Below are 18,968 nucleotides of genomic sequence, written 5' to 3'. Positions count from 1 at the left end.
CATGTCCCTGCAGATCCTGAGTGAAGTGAAACTTGCATATTTCCAAGTAGAGGGAATTGAGATGAGCAGGCTGCTAAAGCAAACAATTTTATGATGTGTTCTTTCAATAAGTAGATAGATTATTTATCTACACAAATATGTAGTCAGGCATCAACAAAGGCTTTTGACTATTATTGTTATTCTGTGATAAATTTTAAAGTGGTTGGCTCAATGGCTCAATTCCATTTTTCTTTTTTTAATATCTAGCATTTGCAAATAATGCTACTAGTGAACAGGAAAAAATTAAACTTTCCCCCCAGCCCCTCCTCTTCCTCCCTCCTCCCACCACCTCTTAGATAATTCAAGAAGTTAACCATCATAAAGATTATTTAGTTGAGTGGTTATCTAAATTGTTAAACACCAAACAAGAAAATGAAATATATCCAGCCAATTCTTGATTATTTGTTGGACACATTTTATTTGTTATACAATTCATTTCATGATTTGTTTCCCTATACCAGGCACAGTCCTAACGCTGGGGATAGTTTGCCTCAAGGCTGCCCTAGTTAATCAGACTGTTTCTGTTCTTTCAAGTTACATCCTCACAAAAACTTAGATGGATTTACCTACATTTTCAAATGTATTTTTCTATTTTTGTTTCAACTGTTGTAATAATGCCTAATTTGATAGACCTTTCTAATTTTTGAACTCATGATATCCCATTATCAAACTTGAGCACTAATTTATATTTTCTTTTGATATTTACTTCATCATATAAAATATTGTTTTACTTGTATTACTTCAATCATTAAGAAATTGTCAAACTTGAATACTAAGAGTAGGAAAGGAAAATTCAAATGGGAAAAACTACATGATTGGATACTATTAACTGATTAATTTTAATTTTCTTGGGTGGGGGAATAAATTTAAATTTAAATGCTTATGTTTGCAGAAGTAAAATGAAACTTTACAGAAGAAAATAAAGCACAATTAATAATATACAGTCGATACAGCTTTAAAAAATTTACAGCCTTTTGGCCCTCCCTGGTGGCGCAGCGGGTTAAAGCACAGCACTGAGAATCTAAAGCCACTTCTGCATGAGTTCGATTCCCACCTGCCCCGGAGGTGACCACATGGTGTGGCAGACCTCTCCTGACCCACCCGCTGCTCCCCTCAGCAGTGTACTTCGTTGATCTGCCTGTTCTGTTCCCCGCTCTGTCTCTGGTGAAGCCTCTCACCGCCCCTGAGCCTCAGGCCTGTACCCCAATTCTGTATGCACAAATAAATAAATCTTTAAAAAAAAATTACAGCCTTTTAAAATAATCAATCTTACCTATTTCACCTTTGTTCACCCATCAGTGGTGTAAGAAAAAATTATAAATTTAAATGTAGTTATTGATACTGATTTGCTTTTAGTTGTTTTAAAAGTAGCTGTGTGTGGAAATTAAGCTATCTTTATCCCTCTGTGTATGTTGGACACTCCTAGAAAATATTAGAAATGAAATAAATCTAAAGTAGAATACTGATGTTCGTTTTCACATTCCTTTCTTTTAGGGAAAACATGAAGTTATGTGGAAATGAGAAAGATTTCTGAAATCCCTACTCCAGGAGAGAATATCTTTCATAAATGGAGTCTTGCTTCTGTGTTGTGCAGGGTATTGACATTGTGGCAGAACCACGACTGTCCTTACTACTCTTTTCAGTGATTCATAGAACATCTCACCAGTGATGCTTGCCTTGGATTTACAAATTTGTTTACTTCTTTGGGCTAGAAAAACTTGCACTAATTGCTCTCCATGGTGGCTCATCTTTTCAAGAGGTTGATTTTACCTTACATACATAAGCTCTGCAAAGGAATGTTTACAAAGAAATTGGGAAATACAACCAAAAAAAAAGAGAATCGTCAGCAGAAAAAGGATCAAGAATTTCCTACTGCTGACCAGAACAAACACCCTAAATTCTCTAATACCTTGAAAAGTACTGTAAAAAGGATTGCCAAGTGTTCGTCTGCTCGCAACCTCTCCACTGAAGAAGACGAGGCTAATAAAGAATTTTCTCTCTCTCCAACATTTAGTTACCGAGTAGCCATTGCCAATGGCCTACAAAAGAATACTAATGTAACCAACAGTGATAATGAGTATCTGCTTCAAGAGTTATCGTCAATTGAAAGTTCCTACTCAGAATCACTAAATGAACTAAGGAGTAGTGCAGAAAACCAGACACAATCAACACACATAATGCCGGTAAGACGGAACAGAAAGAGCTCCAGCAGCCTGGCCCCTTCTGAGGGCAGCTCTGATGGGGAGCGCACTCTTCATAGCTTAAAACTAGGAGCATTACGCAAGCTGAGAAAGTGGAAAAAGAGTCAAGAATGTGTCTCCTCAGATTCAGAATTGAGCACAATGAAGAAAACCTGGGGGATAAGAAGCAAATCCTTAGACAGAACTGCCCGAAACCCAAAGACAAATACTATGGAGCCAGGATTCAGTTCCTCTGGCTGCATCAGCCAAACACACGATGTCATGGAAATGATCTTTAAGGAACTTCAGGGAATAAGTCAGATAGAAACAGAACTTTCTGAACTACGTGGACATGTCAATGCTCTCAAGCATTCCATTGATGAGATCTCTAGTAGTGTGGAAGTTGTACAAAGTGAAATTGAACAGCTGCGGACAGGATTTGTCCAGTCTCGGAGGGAAACCAGAGACATCCATGATTATATTAAACACTTAGGTCATATGGGTAGTAAGGCAAGCCTGAGATTTTTAAACGTGCCTGAAGAAAGATTTGAATATGTTGAAAGTGTGGTGTACCAAATTCTAACAGAGAAAATGGGGTTTTCAGATGCAGCAAATACTATTAAAATTGAATTTGCTCAGAGGATAGGACACCAAAGGGACTGTCCAAATGCGAAGCCTCGACCCATACTTGTGTATTTTGAAACCCCGCAGCAGAGGGACTCTGTCTTAAAAAAATCATATAAACTCAAAGGAACAGGTATTGGAATCTCAACTGATATTCTTACTCATGACATCAAAGAAAGAAAAGAGAGAGTGATACCATCCTCAATACCATCCTCCCAGACATACGAGAGTATGGACATGAAACTGTCTACTCCAGAGCCCAAAGTCAAGAAGAACAGTTGGCAGTCACCTGATAATAGTGATGGAGACTTAGAGTCTGACCTCAATAGGAATAGTTATGCTGTGCTCACCAAATCAGAGTTTCCAACAAAAGGAAGTACTTCCAAGTCAAGTTCAAGATCGCACAATGCCAGATCCAAGAGTAAAACTACTAACAGCAGAATTTCAAATAAATCAGACTATGATAAAGTTTCCTCACAGTTGCAAGAATCGGACAACTTGGAAAAGCAGACCACAACCCAGTATGCAGATGCAACCCCTCTCTGGCATTCACAGAGTGATTTTTTCACTGCTAAAATTAGTCGTTCTGAGTCAGATTTTTCCAAATTGTGTCAATCTTACTCAGAGGATTTTTCAGAAAATCAGTTTTTCACTAGAACTAATGGAAGCTCCCTCCTGTCATCTTCAGACCGGGAACTTTGGCAGAGGAAACAGGAGGACATACCCACTTTGTATGACAGTTCTCACAACCAGCATTTAAATGCAACTGTACAGGATGTCCAAGGGCAGAGTGAAATTGAGAACACAGAAACTGTGGACAGTGGAATGAGTAATAGCATGATATGTGCGTCTGGAGACCGAAGTCATTACAGTGATTCTCAACTTTCTTTACGTGAAGATCTGTCTCCATGGAAGGAATGGAATCAAGTAGAGCAAGGAGCTGATTTAGGCTTGGACTCATCTACCCAAGAAGCACTGGACTATGACACAAACAGTTTATCTGATCAACAGCTGGATGCTTACAATAAAGACCTGGATGACCTGGGAAAGTGCCACAGTGACCTTCAGGATGACTCTGAGAGCTATGACTTAACCCAAGATGACAACTCATCTCCTTGTCCTGGCTTAGATAATGAGCCACAAGGCCAATGGGTTGGCCCATATGATTCTTATCAAGAAGCTAATTCTAATGAGTTTTACCAAAATCAGAATCCATTGTCCATGATGTACCGAAGTCAAAGTGAACTGCAAAGTGATGATTCCGAGGATGTCCCACCCAAATCTTGGCATAGTAGATTAAGCATTGACCTCTCTGATAAGGCTTTTAGTTTCCCCAAATTTGGATCTACACTACAGAGGGCTAAATCAGCCTTGGAAGTGGTATGGAACAAAAGCACACAGAGTCTCAGTGGGTATGAGGACAGTGGCTCTTCCTTAATGGGGAGATTCCGGACATTATCCCAATCAACTGCAAATGAATCAAGTACTACCCTTGATTCTGATGTCTACACAGAGCCTTATTACTACAAAGCAGAGGATGAAGAGGACTATAGTGAACCAGTGGCTGATAATGAAACGGATTATGTTGAAGTGATGGAGCAAGTCCTTGCTAAGCTAGAAAACAGAACTAGCATTACAGAAACAGATGAACAAATACAGGAATATGATCATCCTTCATATGAAACACCATATGAAACCCCACAAGATGAGGGTTATGATGGGCAGGAGGATGATGTGGTTAGTGAAGGGGGATTGGAAACTTTAAGTGAAATAGAAACTGAAATGGAAGTAAAAGAAGATGAAAATCAAAACATTCCTGAACAACCAGTGGAAATCACAAAGCCAAGGAGAATTCGTCCTTCTTTCAAAGAAGCGGCTTTAAAAGCCTATAAGATGCAAATGGCAGAATTAGAAGAGAAGATCCTGGCTGGAGGTACTCATGTTTAAATGCTACATTACAAGTTAATGGTGTTTTAATTGGGGGTATTACTTTTTTAGATCATGTTCTGTGCTTATTCTTGGGGGTCAGAATTATGAGGAATTGACATGTTGTTCTAATAGGATTTTATTTTACTTAGCTCTCCAGCAAGGTGAGCTTGATGACCTAAGATCAAAGTGTTTTCAAATAGGTCATACCAAAGTGAGCCTATACACAAGGGATCACAACTTTTCTGCTAGGGTTAGGCACAAACTTCATTTTGTATTAACAAGATCGAGGTATCAGTTATCAAAGAAGGAACGAGTGAAATCAAAGAACAACCTTGGGTCTACTCCTTTATTCCATTAGATTTACAAGGAAAGAAAATATTGGTGTAGTTTCCTTTAAAGAATTTGAAAATAAATTATTTTCAAATTTACCACTCCTTTTCCCAGCCAGTCTTCACTTTGGGAGCTGCCAGTAAGACGCAGTCATCCCCTGGGGGTCCATAACCTCACTTACCTGCACTGAGGCTGTTGAGGAGCACAACTGGACACAAATACTGGACCCTGCGAGAGTGGTCATGTGGCACTCTCTGAGGAGGAGTCAGTAAGGAGACAGTATTGAGAAAATTTCTCTTAAAGAGTAGAGTGGAAATCGCTCCCCAGTATGGGAATTACAAAAGAACCTTATCTAGCAATTTCACTTGATCCACTAGGGAAACAATTTTAGATCATATATTTTTGAAAAATTTCATATATTTTGAAAAATCAATAAAATTATTGATGGGATTTATATCAGTTAACCAATTTTCCACCAAATTTTATTTGTACTTATCCCTGTCCTTTACCTTTTGTTTTATTTATGGGCTATTTTTATTTAATCTTTGAAATAGTTTGATATAATCTCAATTTTAACAGATATCTTGAATTTTTTCTTGATTATGGCATTGATATATTTAATTAAAATATTGACTTTGCATAGCATTTCTTAAAGGTATAAACTTATGTGATAAAATAATTTTTGTCGTCATGGGATACTGAAATAATCTCTACAGTCGGTACTTGCATATGACTTCTCTGTCTTCACCCATGTTATTTTCAGACACTCCTCCAAGCCAGTTACTTTCTAGTTGATATGATAGTTTTGAATAATTGGTAAAGTTAGCCAATAGTAATATTGAATTTCATCAGGCATGCTGAATGTTGTTAAATTGTTTCAGTTCCTAAGAGAATTGAAACAAGAGTTTCTGCTCTTAAAATGTGTCTTTATAACTAGCAATCCTATATATGTTATATAAAGAAAGTAAGGGGATCTTGGGTACATTGGGTGTGAATTTTTCTTAGGGGGGAGTGAATTTCTCAAGTGTACTTAAAACTGATTTGAATATGTAAAGTAGTCAATTTTTATGTAAGTATAATTCATATTGGAATATTGTCTATCTTATTTTAGATTGAATTTTATTAGAGATCTTTACTGAAACTTGGTTGATATTATCTTGGGATATAAACCAGTAATTTGATATATATTCTCCACTTGCTGTGGAGAAGTCCACTCAAATGCATATTAAGACTAAGGGGGGGGGGAGGGAATGTGTGTGTGTGTGTGTGTGTGTGAGGCAAGTACTTTTAAGGCAGTTAGTTAAGGTGTCTAAATGTTAGACAAGATTAAAAACCTAACAAATCTGTGTTTCAGAAAAAAAAATCTTATTCAAAGTTTTAAAAATTCCTAATTAGTAAAACTCTGAAAAGTAAGTTATTGGTAATAACCTGTCAAACAGCTAACAAACCTAGTCACCCATTATCACTTATCCTTAGAGACTACAGATGCACATCACCAACTTAGAAATTACAAAAAGGTAAGGCAATTTTGTATACCTGACATATCAAGTCTGGTTATAGAAATCGCAGGCTCCGCCATCTTGGCTTGTTATCCTGCGAGCTAGCTTTGAATGGAATCTGTTGGAGTTAATCTATCCTAGAGGAAATCAGATACACTTCTTTAAAATTCTCTCCGGTTGCTTGAAAGGCACCAGATTGACTACCCAGGAGGCTGCAGTAGCCTAGATTTCAAAGGCCATTTCTTCTTCCCTTGGCAATAATCAGGCAGTTTTTTTCCCTCCTGTGCCACCAATATGCCTCAAGAGGAAGGGCAGCCAAAGAAGGGCACTTTCCGGCCCCTACCCTGCTCAGAGGATCCTAGGGAGGTGCCAAAGGCCAGAATGGATTTTTATGCCCATGGCCATCTGCTTACTGGGCTTTGGGAATATGCCAACAGATTTCTCTCTCCATGTATACTCAGTCACCACTAGGTAGCCAGGTTACTTTATTCTCCACTACTAGGCTGGCAAAATTGGACCTCAGAGCTCTTGCTCTAAACTCAGTGGGATGCTATGCCCCTGACACAGCTTAACAAAGCTTCTAAGTTTGAATAGTTTATTTTAACTTTTGTCTTCTGCATCCTGAAAAATAAGGGTTTAAACGTCCTAATGTTTATGTATGTGGATATTTGGTTTCAGTGTTTCTGAGAACCTTCTCCTAGACTGTGTGCCAATAGGAAAGATATTTTAGAGTATGTGTAGCCAGAAACCCCATGAGGTCGCATTATTTCCTTGTACTGGACCGTGTGGAGTGACATCTTTTATGTAGTTGGCCTGAACCTCACACCATGCTTGTGACTATCTAATCCTTCAACCCCAATTCTGTGCTGCCCATCACCTGGATTTAACTCTTACCATCTCTGTTTTCCCTGATTTCTACAGTTCTGGCTTCTAGCTTATATAATGGCAATTTATGCTCATTTTTCAACTTCTATTCTAAAATGTAATCTAGAGGACAAAAATTTTATCCTTTACATTCTTTCATTTACACTATGCCTAAATTAATATGTTATATAGCAACAGCACTGAGTGAATATGTATCAGATGAATGACTGAATCAAGAATTGCAGGATGCTGAATTAAAAAGCATGGGCTTTGATGTCAAATTTGAATCCAAATTGTTGTATTTAATTGCTAAGTCCGTGACTTAGCTTCTAGCAATTCTGAAGTATGATAGAAGATAAACTTTTATTACTAAATACTATTGTGTTCCAGGTCCTTTCCAGGCTGCTTATTTTTATTTTTTCACTTCTTACAACTGCGCTATGGATTTGGTTCCATTTTACAGATGAACAAACTAAAAACCTGAAAACATACTGCAACTGAGTATCTTAAAGAAGGATTCAGAATTTGATGATGGTTGTTTTGACAATTTACAACAGTCATATGCTTTTTCACTTCAAAGGTTGTTTTACTCATGTTTTAAGTTGAAAGACATGATTAGAGGTAGACGACAGCTTTAGCCAAAAATAATTATTCCAACTGAAGAATTTTTCATGGAAAAATAAAATAAAGGTACTGAGGTATTGACATGAAATAGTTCATTTGCAGTTTCTCTACTGCAAATTCTCATTCCATCTCATGAGGTTTGTAGACGCTAATAAAAACTGTGTAACAGCTGCTTGAAGGATAACACATTTCAAGACTGTATAGAGACTTTACCTGAAATTAGAACCTACAGCCAGTTTGAAGTAAATTTTTCTAAAAGAATGAACACTTTGCTTTGAAATGCTACTCCCAAATTGTAGATTCTGAAAGTGACTGTGACACTTCTTTCTTTAATATACTTTAAGTGGTTGTAGTTTATTGAACAGAAATTATGCCTCAATAAAATTAGGTCAAAAAATCTCAATTACTCTGGTAGGTGAATGGATAAGTAAAATGCAGTAGAAACAAAGTGTAAGTTACTCAGCCTTAAAAAGGAAGGCAATTCTGACACATCATGACTGAGTAAAACAAGCCAGTCACAGAAGAGTAAGTTCCCTGTGATTATACCCATGTGCTCTACCTGGAGTAATCAAATTTAGAGGAACAAAAACAATAGAAGTTATCAAGGACTGGAGAAAGGGCAGTCAGGATGTGATATTTAAGGATGTGATATTTCAGATCAATATAATTACCAGTATTTTATACATGACATGCATTGTTTTACTGAATAGTCCACAGTTTTATGATAATATTGTTGCTCTCAATAAGGATATGAAATTGAGTGTAAAAATTTTCCTGAGATTGCTGTTTTATTAAGTTAACAAGAGAATACTAAGACACATTATGTTAAAAATAACCTAAGATAGAATCTCAGTATTGGTAGGTGTAGAACCATTTGAGGAGCTTTTATTGTGTTTCTTGCTATTCCCATGGATGGAAGTTTTTATACAATTATAAAAGTGTTAGTATCCTGTCACTGGATAACTTTGGTTTTGCAGTCTCGTAATGGTTCCCCAGGATATGTATCTAAAACTGTATTGTTACTGATGGGTTTTATGTGTCCTATGAAGAACGCAGCAACCGCCACCCTCCACACATAATAAAACACATAATAAAACAAAATCTTAAAAATTCCAAAGTGAAAAGTAAAATAGACTGTACTCCTGTTCCTTAGAGATAAAATTTTAGACACTTTGTATTCATAAATATTCATTAACCTATTTTCCTTTTAACATAAATGGGGTGCTGGCATGTGTTCATGTTGTTTGGCACCTTGAGTTTGTTTTTCAGGTAATATATATTTGAAAGATCTTTTCATGTTATTTACTGCTCTTTTTTTGAGATTTTTAAAAAAATTTATAACAGTTTATTTTTACATCATTTTGTACATTTTTTGTTCATCTCAATTGTAATCCCCGTGGGTTTCCCATCACCAAGTCACCTGTATGCCATTACCATAGTCCCGTGCACTTCCCTCCCCACTCCCCCATTTTTGATCCCATTCCCCACTCTACTCCCACAAAATGTCTCTGGTATATGGCTGTTCATTATTCTTATTATTTTCTCACCTGGTCCATTATACTCCTGCTATGAGCGAACCATCCGGTATTTTTCTTTCTCTTTCTGGCATATCTCACTAAGCATGATCTTTTCCAGCTCCATCCAAGTTACTGCAAAAGACATGTGTTTCTTTTTCTTTTCTTTTCTTTTCTTTTTTTGGTTGCTGAGTAATATTCCATTGTATATATGTACCAGATCTTTTTAATCCAGTCATCTACTTTGGGCTGTTTCCATGTTTTTCCAATTGTAAATAAAGCAGCAATAAACATGGGGATGCAGGTATCTTTTCAATCAGTATTTTTGTGTCTTTTGGGTAGATACCTAGGAGTTGGATTGCTGGGTCGTAGGGAATACTGCTGATTTTCATTAATGAAATAAAGATTTCTACTATGTCAGCATTTCATAACTTATTGACTTAGTCTCTGATCACTGAACAAAGTTTCTTATAAACTCACAGTGTAGCTTCATTATCTATCTTTGGGCAAATGAGAGAGCACTTATGTTGGATAAATTTATACATGTATAATTACTGGGTTGATGAGTTTACTCCAGCTTAGGAAAGTTTAGGAATGTGTCACTTCTGGGCTGATCATTTCATAAGGCATATGACTATCACAGTTTTAAACTTACATCTAGGTGTATGGTTATTTGATATTCGTAGATCTCTACTATCAGACTACACTACAAAGTCAATGTGCATATTTCTCTTTCTATTACTAGTGAAATGCCAGAGTGTGACCAGTATCTGGCATAAAATAAGTGTTCAATAAATAGTTATTGAATTAATAGATACATGGTAGCTTCCTCTCTAAGTTGTTGGGTTATCTAGTTCCATGTAAGGTGAAAACACTTAAAATTCAAATAAGCTTTGGTTTTCTTTCAATGAAAAACACATTTTTTTCTGATTTTTATACATCTTAACATAGCATAAGAGGGAAAGCTACTTCCTACACACTTTTTGACTCAATTTTATCTGTATAATTCATTACCTATGAGGAGGCTAGCTGTTTTTTCCATGATGATATTAATTATACATATCAATAGTTAGCTGAATTTACTTTAATTCCAGGCTTAATATTTAAGAAGAGAAAATATTTCCAGTAATTTTGTGGGCCTTGCTAGCCAAAATCTATCAGAAAGTGCTTCTTGAGCTTCAGAGTGATTCTGAGCCTCACCTGCAGAGTCAGAAGGGTAGGGTTGTATTCTGCATAGCTGCATTCCTTGAAAGGTCTGTGTAAATAGAAATATTTAGAAATCACTGATTTAAAAAATATCCTAGGAGATTTTGCTTTTGGAATCATTCAGTGCATAATTTTGCCTACAAATAAATTCCCTTCATATCCATCTTTTATTTGCAAGTTTGATATTTATTTGTATGGTCATCATCCCTTCTAAGCAAACACAGCAGTGTGTTAATAACATCAGGCAACCTATTTATAAAATACTGCATTAAAATCCATGGGCCCTCCCTGGTGGCGCAGCAGGTTAAAGCACAGCATTGAGAAGCTAAAGCCACTTCAGCATGAGTTCAATCCCCGCCAGCCCCGGAGGTGATCCACATGTGGTGTGGCAGACCTCTCCTGACCCGCGCGCTGCTCTCCTCAACAATGTACTTCCTCGGTCGTACTGTTCTGCTCCTCATTCTGGCTCTGGTGAATCCTCTTACTGCTCCTGCACCTCTGGCCTGTACCCTAGCTCTGTATGAATAAATAAATAAATCTAAACAAAAAAAAAGAAATCCAGTACATAGCAGTATACTTTTTGATGTAGTACTACTTATTTCTAAATGTCCTAGAATTTCCTTTAATACATTTTTTTTTAAACACAGGATGATCTAGAAAGGAGTATCTTGAGGGTGAAAGTGACCATTGTCCCTTAGAGGCAGCTTAAACAACTAGTGATTCAACTTCATGCTAGAGATAAAACCCAAAGAGCCCAAGGGGGTAATTCTTATATTCTTATAAAAGGCAGGACTTTTTTTTTTTTTAATGTGTGTTTATCAGTGTTTTGAGAGGAGAGTATATAAGAAGATTTTCCAAAGGGAGCCAAAGGTCTTCAAACACCTTTCACTGTGAAATGAAAGGGAGGGGAAGGGAACCAGCATATGTTTTCCTATCAGACTGAGTCTTAGAAAATTGAAGCACATATTTAAACTTCCTTATTATCTTCAGAAGAAGGAATTGTTAGTCCCTCTTTACAAATGAAATGACAGCCTCAGGCAAAAGGAGGTCTAAGGTTATACAGTTAATAAGAGTATTGATGGTATCTGTTATACTGCTGACAGAATGGGGAGTCTGATTCTTTTACTATGACATCCCAGTGTAACTATGGACAAATCTCATCGAGTAAGTTGTACTTCTAAGGTCAGCCAACTTTGCATTAGTAGCTGTTTGAAGTATTGATCCTTATTAACATAAAATTAGCGATAATATTCTGGGCTAGGAGATAATATCACATTTTTTAGAAAACCAGGGAGTGTGACACTTGTCACTTTGAAAGATATTAGGGGTGAGCAAGTGACTGAACAGTAGTTTTTAAGGAATTAAGCCCTTTACATAAGGTAGCAGAGAAATTCACAAAGATACATCAAAGTCAACTACTAGCAGGTCATTTCATTAGTACAGAAAACGTTTTAAGTTTCAAATATGTCGTTTATTTGTAATAATTAATGACTCTGAAACTATACACCTAGATATTTGTTTTTATAAGAAAGATAAAAATATAAAACATTTTTGAAGGAAAATTTAACTGACAATGAAAGATGGTGTTTTCCAGATGTATTAGCAGTATGCAGAGCCTGCAGTGAGAATTTCCAGTTCCAGAGAATTAAGGAGTGTTGGTAAAATCTCAGATGAAGTTTTATTTTTAAAGGTTTTTATTTATTTATCCATATAGAAATGGGGTACAGGCCAGAGGTGCAGGGGTGGTGAGAGGATTCACCAGAGACAGAGTGGGGAGCAGAACAGGCAGATCTATGAAGTACACTGCTAAGGGGAGCAGCGGGTGGGTCAGGAGAGGTCTGCCACGCCATGTGGTCACCTCCGGGGCAGGCAGGAATCGAACTAATGCTGAAGTGGCTTTAGCTTCTCAGTGCTGTGCTTTAACCCACTGCGCTACCAGGGAGGGCCCTGAACAGTTTTTTTATTTGTTGCTGCTGATATAATTGATCATGTTCTTTCCAGAAAATTCAGAGAAATATATTTCATATAAATTATATACCATTTGAGAAATTTCTATGTAGAATGAAATATACTCTGAAACCTGGTTTAAGATACAGTAAAGTATAAGATAAGCAGTTGTTATTGATTAAACTAGGGTGGAAGGCACTTGGACTAGGAATAGATGTGGATTGAAGTCCCAGGTAAAGCTCAGAGAAGAGGTTTAATACAGTAGAAAGGATACCCTAGACTACTTGTAACTGTTAAGCATCTGAGTCTAGAATCTGCTGGGCAGATAAAACAAAGAGCATCAGTGGCCTGATGTGAGCAGGATAGCTTTGTTCTTTAGGAAGATCTTTTGCTGATAGCCGGTTAGGAGATAATATCACACTTTTTAGAAAACCAGGGAGAATCTGCAATCACCCCATCCCCAACCCCCAGGATTGGAACTGTTAAAAGAAAAGCAGCTCCGGAGGGATTGATGTACTAGAGAGGTCACTAAGAGCATGACCCAATTATTTAGGTAGCTGGTACCCAAGGTGAGGAATAAGTCTCTAGGACAAGTTAAAAAAAAAAAAATCTAATTGCTCCATTAAAGTCCAAGAAAACTGACTTGTAAACATAAAAGAAACCTTTAAAATATAAAAAATATAATAATCAGCAGATTCAAACAATTGTGATATGCTTCTGTAGGCAATCCCAAGAATCCGAAGATACTTAGAACAATATCATTTTATTTTATTTATAAGTATATCTCTTCAAATTCCCTCCAACCATTTTCCCTGCCCTCAGTTTATCCAGTACGGCTTACTGTGGCTGCTACTTTATGTTAACATTTTTTAAAATTGAGGAATAATTGACATGTAACAGTATATTCATTTTAGATTCACATCACAACATTTACAGTTCACACACACACAAAAACACACTTTAATTTTCTTAAGAACCCTAGAAAGTAAGTAACTTAATAATGGTAACATTTATGGAATCCTTTTTATGTTCCAAGCATGACGTTAAATATTTATACTATATTAATTCATATAATCCTCATAATAACCCTACAGATGAATACTATTATTATCTCCATTTTATAGATGAGAACTAGAGACACTATAATTTATATAGGGGAGGAGGGGAAAAAGGCCCAGAAGGGGCAGAAGTAGGATTTAGAATTAGACATGTTTTTCCAGATACTTTGTGCTCATTCAGAGAAGTCTAGTTTAGGATTTCAGAAATTAGGTGTTGATATTCAACTTGTAAGTTGGAAACCCAAGGAAGGAAACTGTTGATTTATCAGACTACATTGATTTGTCAGCAGAGCTACACTTTCAAGCTGTCTTCCCAAATTATAAAACAGCACTCAAGCAATCAATCCACTTTCCACTTTATTAGAGGCAACATGATTATCCAGGTGTCATTTCTATATAACTTGTGTTAAAAGACCTTTTTGACTTCATGTAACAATGAAATAAGATATGACAGACTAGGTATGACCTTATTTCCCAAAGATATAGGGTAAGTCTAATTTTCTTAATATATTTTCTGATGCTTTGAAAGTCTTGTGAAAGTTCATAGTTTTAACTTTCTATTTCTGTTCTTAAGTGATTGCAGTTAAAGACACACATACACATTTATGCACATGCTTAGAAAACATGAATAAATACCTAATAGTGTGGTATTTTACCATCTGAGGGAAATCACTTGGAAATCCCCAAATTGATTAAAATTCCCTTTGCGGTTTCTAAAAAAAAAATAAAAATAATAATAATAATAATCCAATTTTAGTATTTTTAAAACTTAATTGTCACATATATTTAATTCTCATAAAACGTCAATGTGCTGGCTTTCCCTGGTGGCTCAACAAGTTAAAACACTGCATTATGAAGCTCTCCAAAGCCACTGCTGCAGGAGTTCGATCCCCTGGGAGCTGACCTACATGGTGTGACAGACCTCTCTTGACCCTCCCGCTGCCCCCCTCAGTAGTGTATTTAAGCCTGTTCTGCTCCCCACTCTGTCTCTGGTGAATCCTCTCACCCACCACACCTCTAGCCTGTACCCCAGTTCTGTAAACATAAATAAATAAATAAATAAATCTTTATTAAAAAATAATCAATGTGTTGTAAAGCTAGCAGTTGTAGGTTCCGGTTAGACTCCCAGAACTTCTGAATCCTACTTGGACATTCTTTGCATCACAACATATGCAATTCATACTTACGTTTTTTTTTTTTTTTTTTTTTTTTTTTCCTGGACTGTAGAACATCTGGTTTGTAATAAACTTACAAACTTTTTGGCTGTGTCAAGGATATCTCTTTGTGGTTTTCAGGTTTTAGGATGTATGAGAATCACCCAGGAATACCTGTTACTATATGTATATTCCTTGATACAGTCTTCAGTTGATTCCAATGCAGGATGGTCCATCAAGGAATGCTGGATAGTTAGTACTTAATAATAAATATATCCTAAGTGTTCTTTCCTTTCACTAGTCTTTGAGTGATGTCATCTGATCTACTTGGTTTGAGCTATTATTTGTTTGCCACCTCCCTTACCAGGTTGTAAACTTCCAAGAGCCACAGTTGTTCTGTGGACCCTGGGCATGTGTCACAGTGCTCACCAGTGACCAGCAGTGAGGCATCATGATTAAGGGCATGCCTGTGGAGTTAGCCTACAGTTATGTGATTTTAAGCAAGTTACTTAATTTCTCTTTGGCTTAGATCCCTCACTTACAGAATGTAGACAATAACAGTATCTATATGATTAAAAAAAATCAATTAGTAAAAGAAAGATAGGTTTTCGACTGACCTGCTAAGTAGTCAGTAGGGACTCAACCTATCTAAAAAGAATCAAGACTTATTTCTTGATCTTAAATTATTTTAGAAAAATATGCTAAGAAGCCTAGCAGCCAAATGCTGAAGTGATTTCCCTGTAGCTAATGTATTTCTTAACTGAACTAAGATACCTCTACAAAATACATTTTGGGAAGTGATCAATTTATGTGATTACTTTTGTAGTTTGAATCCTGAAAAGTTTACTCCAGACACGGGCAGCTTCACACAAGTTCCTCAGTGTAGTATTAGTAGTTACAGTTATTGATGTTTCATGAAACATAAAAACATGCACCTGACTGAACTCTGGTTTGTTAACTGCTTGGCCTTGGGGAAATATCAACATAGCAAAGCAAGTGAGTCCAATGACATTTACTGAGTGCTAGAAGTGTGATACACTCAAGAGGAGGATCTTGGGAAGGGAGAAAACATAAAATATGAAGACATGGATTCTTGTACTCATAGAGTTATGCATGGTTCAGTTCAGTTTAAAGTTATTTCTTAATCTTAAGGTAACTATTGTGAAAGACATTTTGGGTTTATAATCAAATGTTAGTCGTTATTAAAATTTTTAGCAACTTACATGAATATATACTGTGAAGAACATCATAGTTACAATTAGCAAACACAAAAAATAATTGAGTAACTGGATAACCATTGGCAGAAACTATCAATTATTTAAATTCTGAGCAATTAATTATCACTGCTAATAAGCCTAGAAAATAGAAAGGAGTTATACCATTGACTATAACAAATATTTATTCCATCCAAACTACGTGATAGAGGAGAGGACATTTCATGACTGTCCATGCACCCTGTAGAGGCATCAGACATCTCTGGAACTTCATGTCATCCTTGTGTCTTCTGATTTCCACTACATCTGTGGACCACAGCTTGTACTGGAACTGAGACTAAGAACTGAGATCCTAACTGTCAATCTCCACTTTTTACCAGTGAGAAAGCAAAGTCTTAGACCATTAGGGTAAGAGTTACTAGCTGATTCACCTAAACCAGAGCCAGGGTTGGAATACCCACTCTTAATTATTATATAAGTGCTTGTGAACACCATGAAGAGATTTATGAAAAGAGCCTAAATAATGACATATAAAATGCTTAGGTTTAAAAGGCCCTAGAAATGATCTCAAACAGTGAGGTTAACTGGGTTAGAATTATTATTAGTGACTATATTGAGTGAGCAAAAACACCTCTATATATTTAGAAAATGATTAGGGTGAAGTTATATAGAAGGCCATGGGGTTTCCCTTATCCTCTTTTTTCCAAACCTTTCCCACCTTCAGTCTCCTGGGCTGGCAACGTAGTGCCTTCTGATTTTTTTTTTTTTAAGATTTATTTATTTATTAGTATAGAACTGGGGTACAGGCCAGAGATGCGGAGGTGAGAGGATTCACCAGAGACAGAGTGGGGTGCAGAACAGGAAGATCGACAAAGTACACTGCTGAGGGGAGCAGCCGGCGGGTCAGGAGAGGTGTGCCACGCCATGTGGTCACCTCCGGGGCAGGCGGGAATCAAACTCATGTGGAAGTGGTTTTAGCTTCTCAGTGCTGTGCTTTAACCCGCTGCGCCACCAGGAAGGGCCCATGTCTTCTGATTTTTAAGTGCCTGGTAGCTAATGCCCTGTTCTTCATCCTTCCCTAGTGCTTACCAACATTGTTGTAATCAATATGGTATTTATTGTAATTGATTTCAGTTAATAAGCTGCATCTCTTGGGGAGGTTTGCTTTTTTAGGCACTTTCTTTTTCATTGTACTGTGACAGATTTTCCTACTGATAGAGGTACTTTAAATATTGGCAAGCAGGTAAAGTTGCAAGTTTTGGCAAGACTGTGTTTTTTAAATAGCAACGCTTATTCAGTTGTCTGGAAATCATACCATTTAAGCAAATATACATAAGGTTAGACTTGAATGAAATCATCTTTGAAGAGTTTGAACATTTTATATTTTTAAGTGGCAATGGAAAGAAACAGTGTTATTTCTCTTCAAATATTTGGGAAGGGGCACACGTGTGTGTTTTGCCATCATAACTGTTAATCTAACCATATAGGTAGCTAGCAATGGTTTTTATTGATATTTTTTATAGACACTACAGAAACAAAGCTCCAGTACAGGAAAACTTTGATCTGGCTGCAGAAAATTAACCATAAACACAGTTAAATATATTATCTGTTTACCATGGTCATAGTCTTGTTAAAACCAACTATCAAGCAAAATCAATTAGAATATCACTGATGAATTTTGTCATACCTTTTGTAAAACACTGAATTAAAACATGAGTGTTGATCCTGTGGTCAGCTGCATAAGTGACTTGATTTCCAGCTACTGCTTACACCATGGAATGTTAATTAGAATGATTTTATTTTCTTATGGAAAAGACATGACTCCACATATCTGTAAGACCTCAGTCTTACAGATTATAGATTATAGTCTGGGGTCAGAGAATGGCTTTGTGCTATATGATGTTATTGAGTTATGAGTGTACTCATTTATTACTGTAATTTGATTTTGTGGGTGGCTTCAATTTCTCTGGCATTGTTCAGTTTAAGTATAAATGATTTAGAAGGAAAAGCAGTGTGTGGAGAAGAAAGTTTTTTCCATGTCCATATTGATTAAAAAAAAAAAAAACACTCCTTTGCTTATAAGTGTGAATAAACACGAGGGGTGCTTGTGAATAAACACGAGTTGGCCTTGAAGCCAACTCTCCAGAGAAACTTTGTCCATCCTCTTGGGCTTCTCAACTGCATGGGAAATTTCTTCAGTTAAAGAGTTCAGAGTGTTATGCTCCCTTTAAGGTGTCATCTATAAGGTGACCACATTTTAGAGAACCTTGGCTCCCACTTTTATTTTTTTGGTAGGAACTTTTTACTAACAATATTTTTGAGAAACTAGCTTGTATAAACACTCAGAGGAAACTGGAGGATATCTTAATCTCATTATTTATGTATTTTTTAAAATTATGTTTATTGAAGTAAGGTGGATTTACATATTTGTATCTGCTCAGGGGTGTTAGAGGTTTAAACTTAATACAGATTTGTATTATCATATTCTGCCCACCATTAGTGGCCCAAAGTCCTTCACCATGTTATATTGGGCCCTTTCCAACCCTCCCTTGCTCTTTCTCCACCACCTACCTTCTTTCTCTGTTTGTCTCAATTTTGCATGCAATTGGGGTTATTGATTTGCTTTTTTTTTCTTGTTTGTTTTAAGATTTATTTGTTTATGCATAAAGAACTGGGGTACAGGCCAGAAGTACAGGGACAGTGATGAGAGGATTCACCAGAGACAGAGTGGGGAGCAGAACAGGCAGATCAACAAAGTACACTGATGAGGAGAGCAACAGGTGAGA

General features: G+C 36.6%; 1 protein-coding gene across 1 annotated transcript in view; it reads left to right on the top strand.

Annotated features, from left to right (window-relative positions):
* Positions 1–1,775: 1,775 nt before the first annotated feature.
* UNC13C (unc-13 homolog C (C. elegans)) overlaps positions 1,776–18,968 on the top strand; it is a 410,279-nt gene continuing 393,086 nt past the window's right edge. Inside the window, exon 1 of the mRNA XM_004687775.2 lies at positions 1,776–4,776. Coding sequence (XP_004687832.1) covers positions 1,776–4,776 — 3,001 coding nt within the window. The remainder of the gene's footprint in view (positions 4,777–18,968) is intronic.

The sequence above is a fragment of the Condylura cristata genome, unplaced genomic scaffold, assembly GCF_000260355.1.
Source record: "Condylura cristata isolate star-nosed mole 26May11 unplaced genomic scaffold, ConCri1.0 scaffold00023, whole genome shotgun sequence".
Taxonomy (NCBI): domain Eukaryota; kingdom Metazoa; phylum Chordata; class Mammalia; order Eulipotyphla; family Talpidae; genus Condylura; species Condylura cristata.
This window is presented reverse-complemented; position numbering and strand designations above follow the sequence as displayed.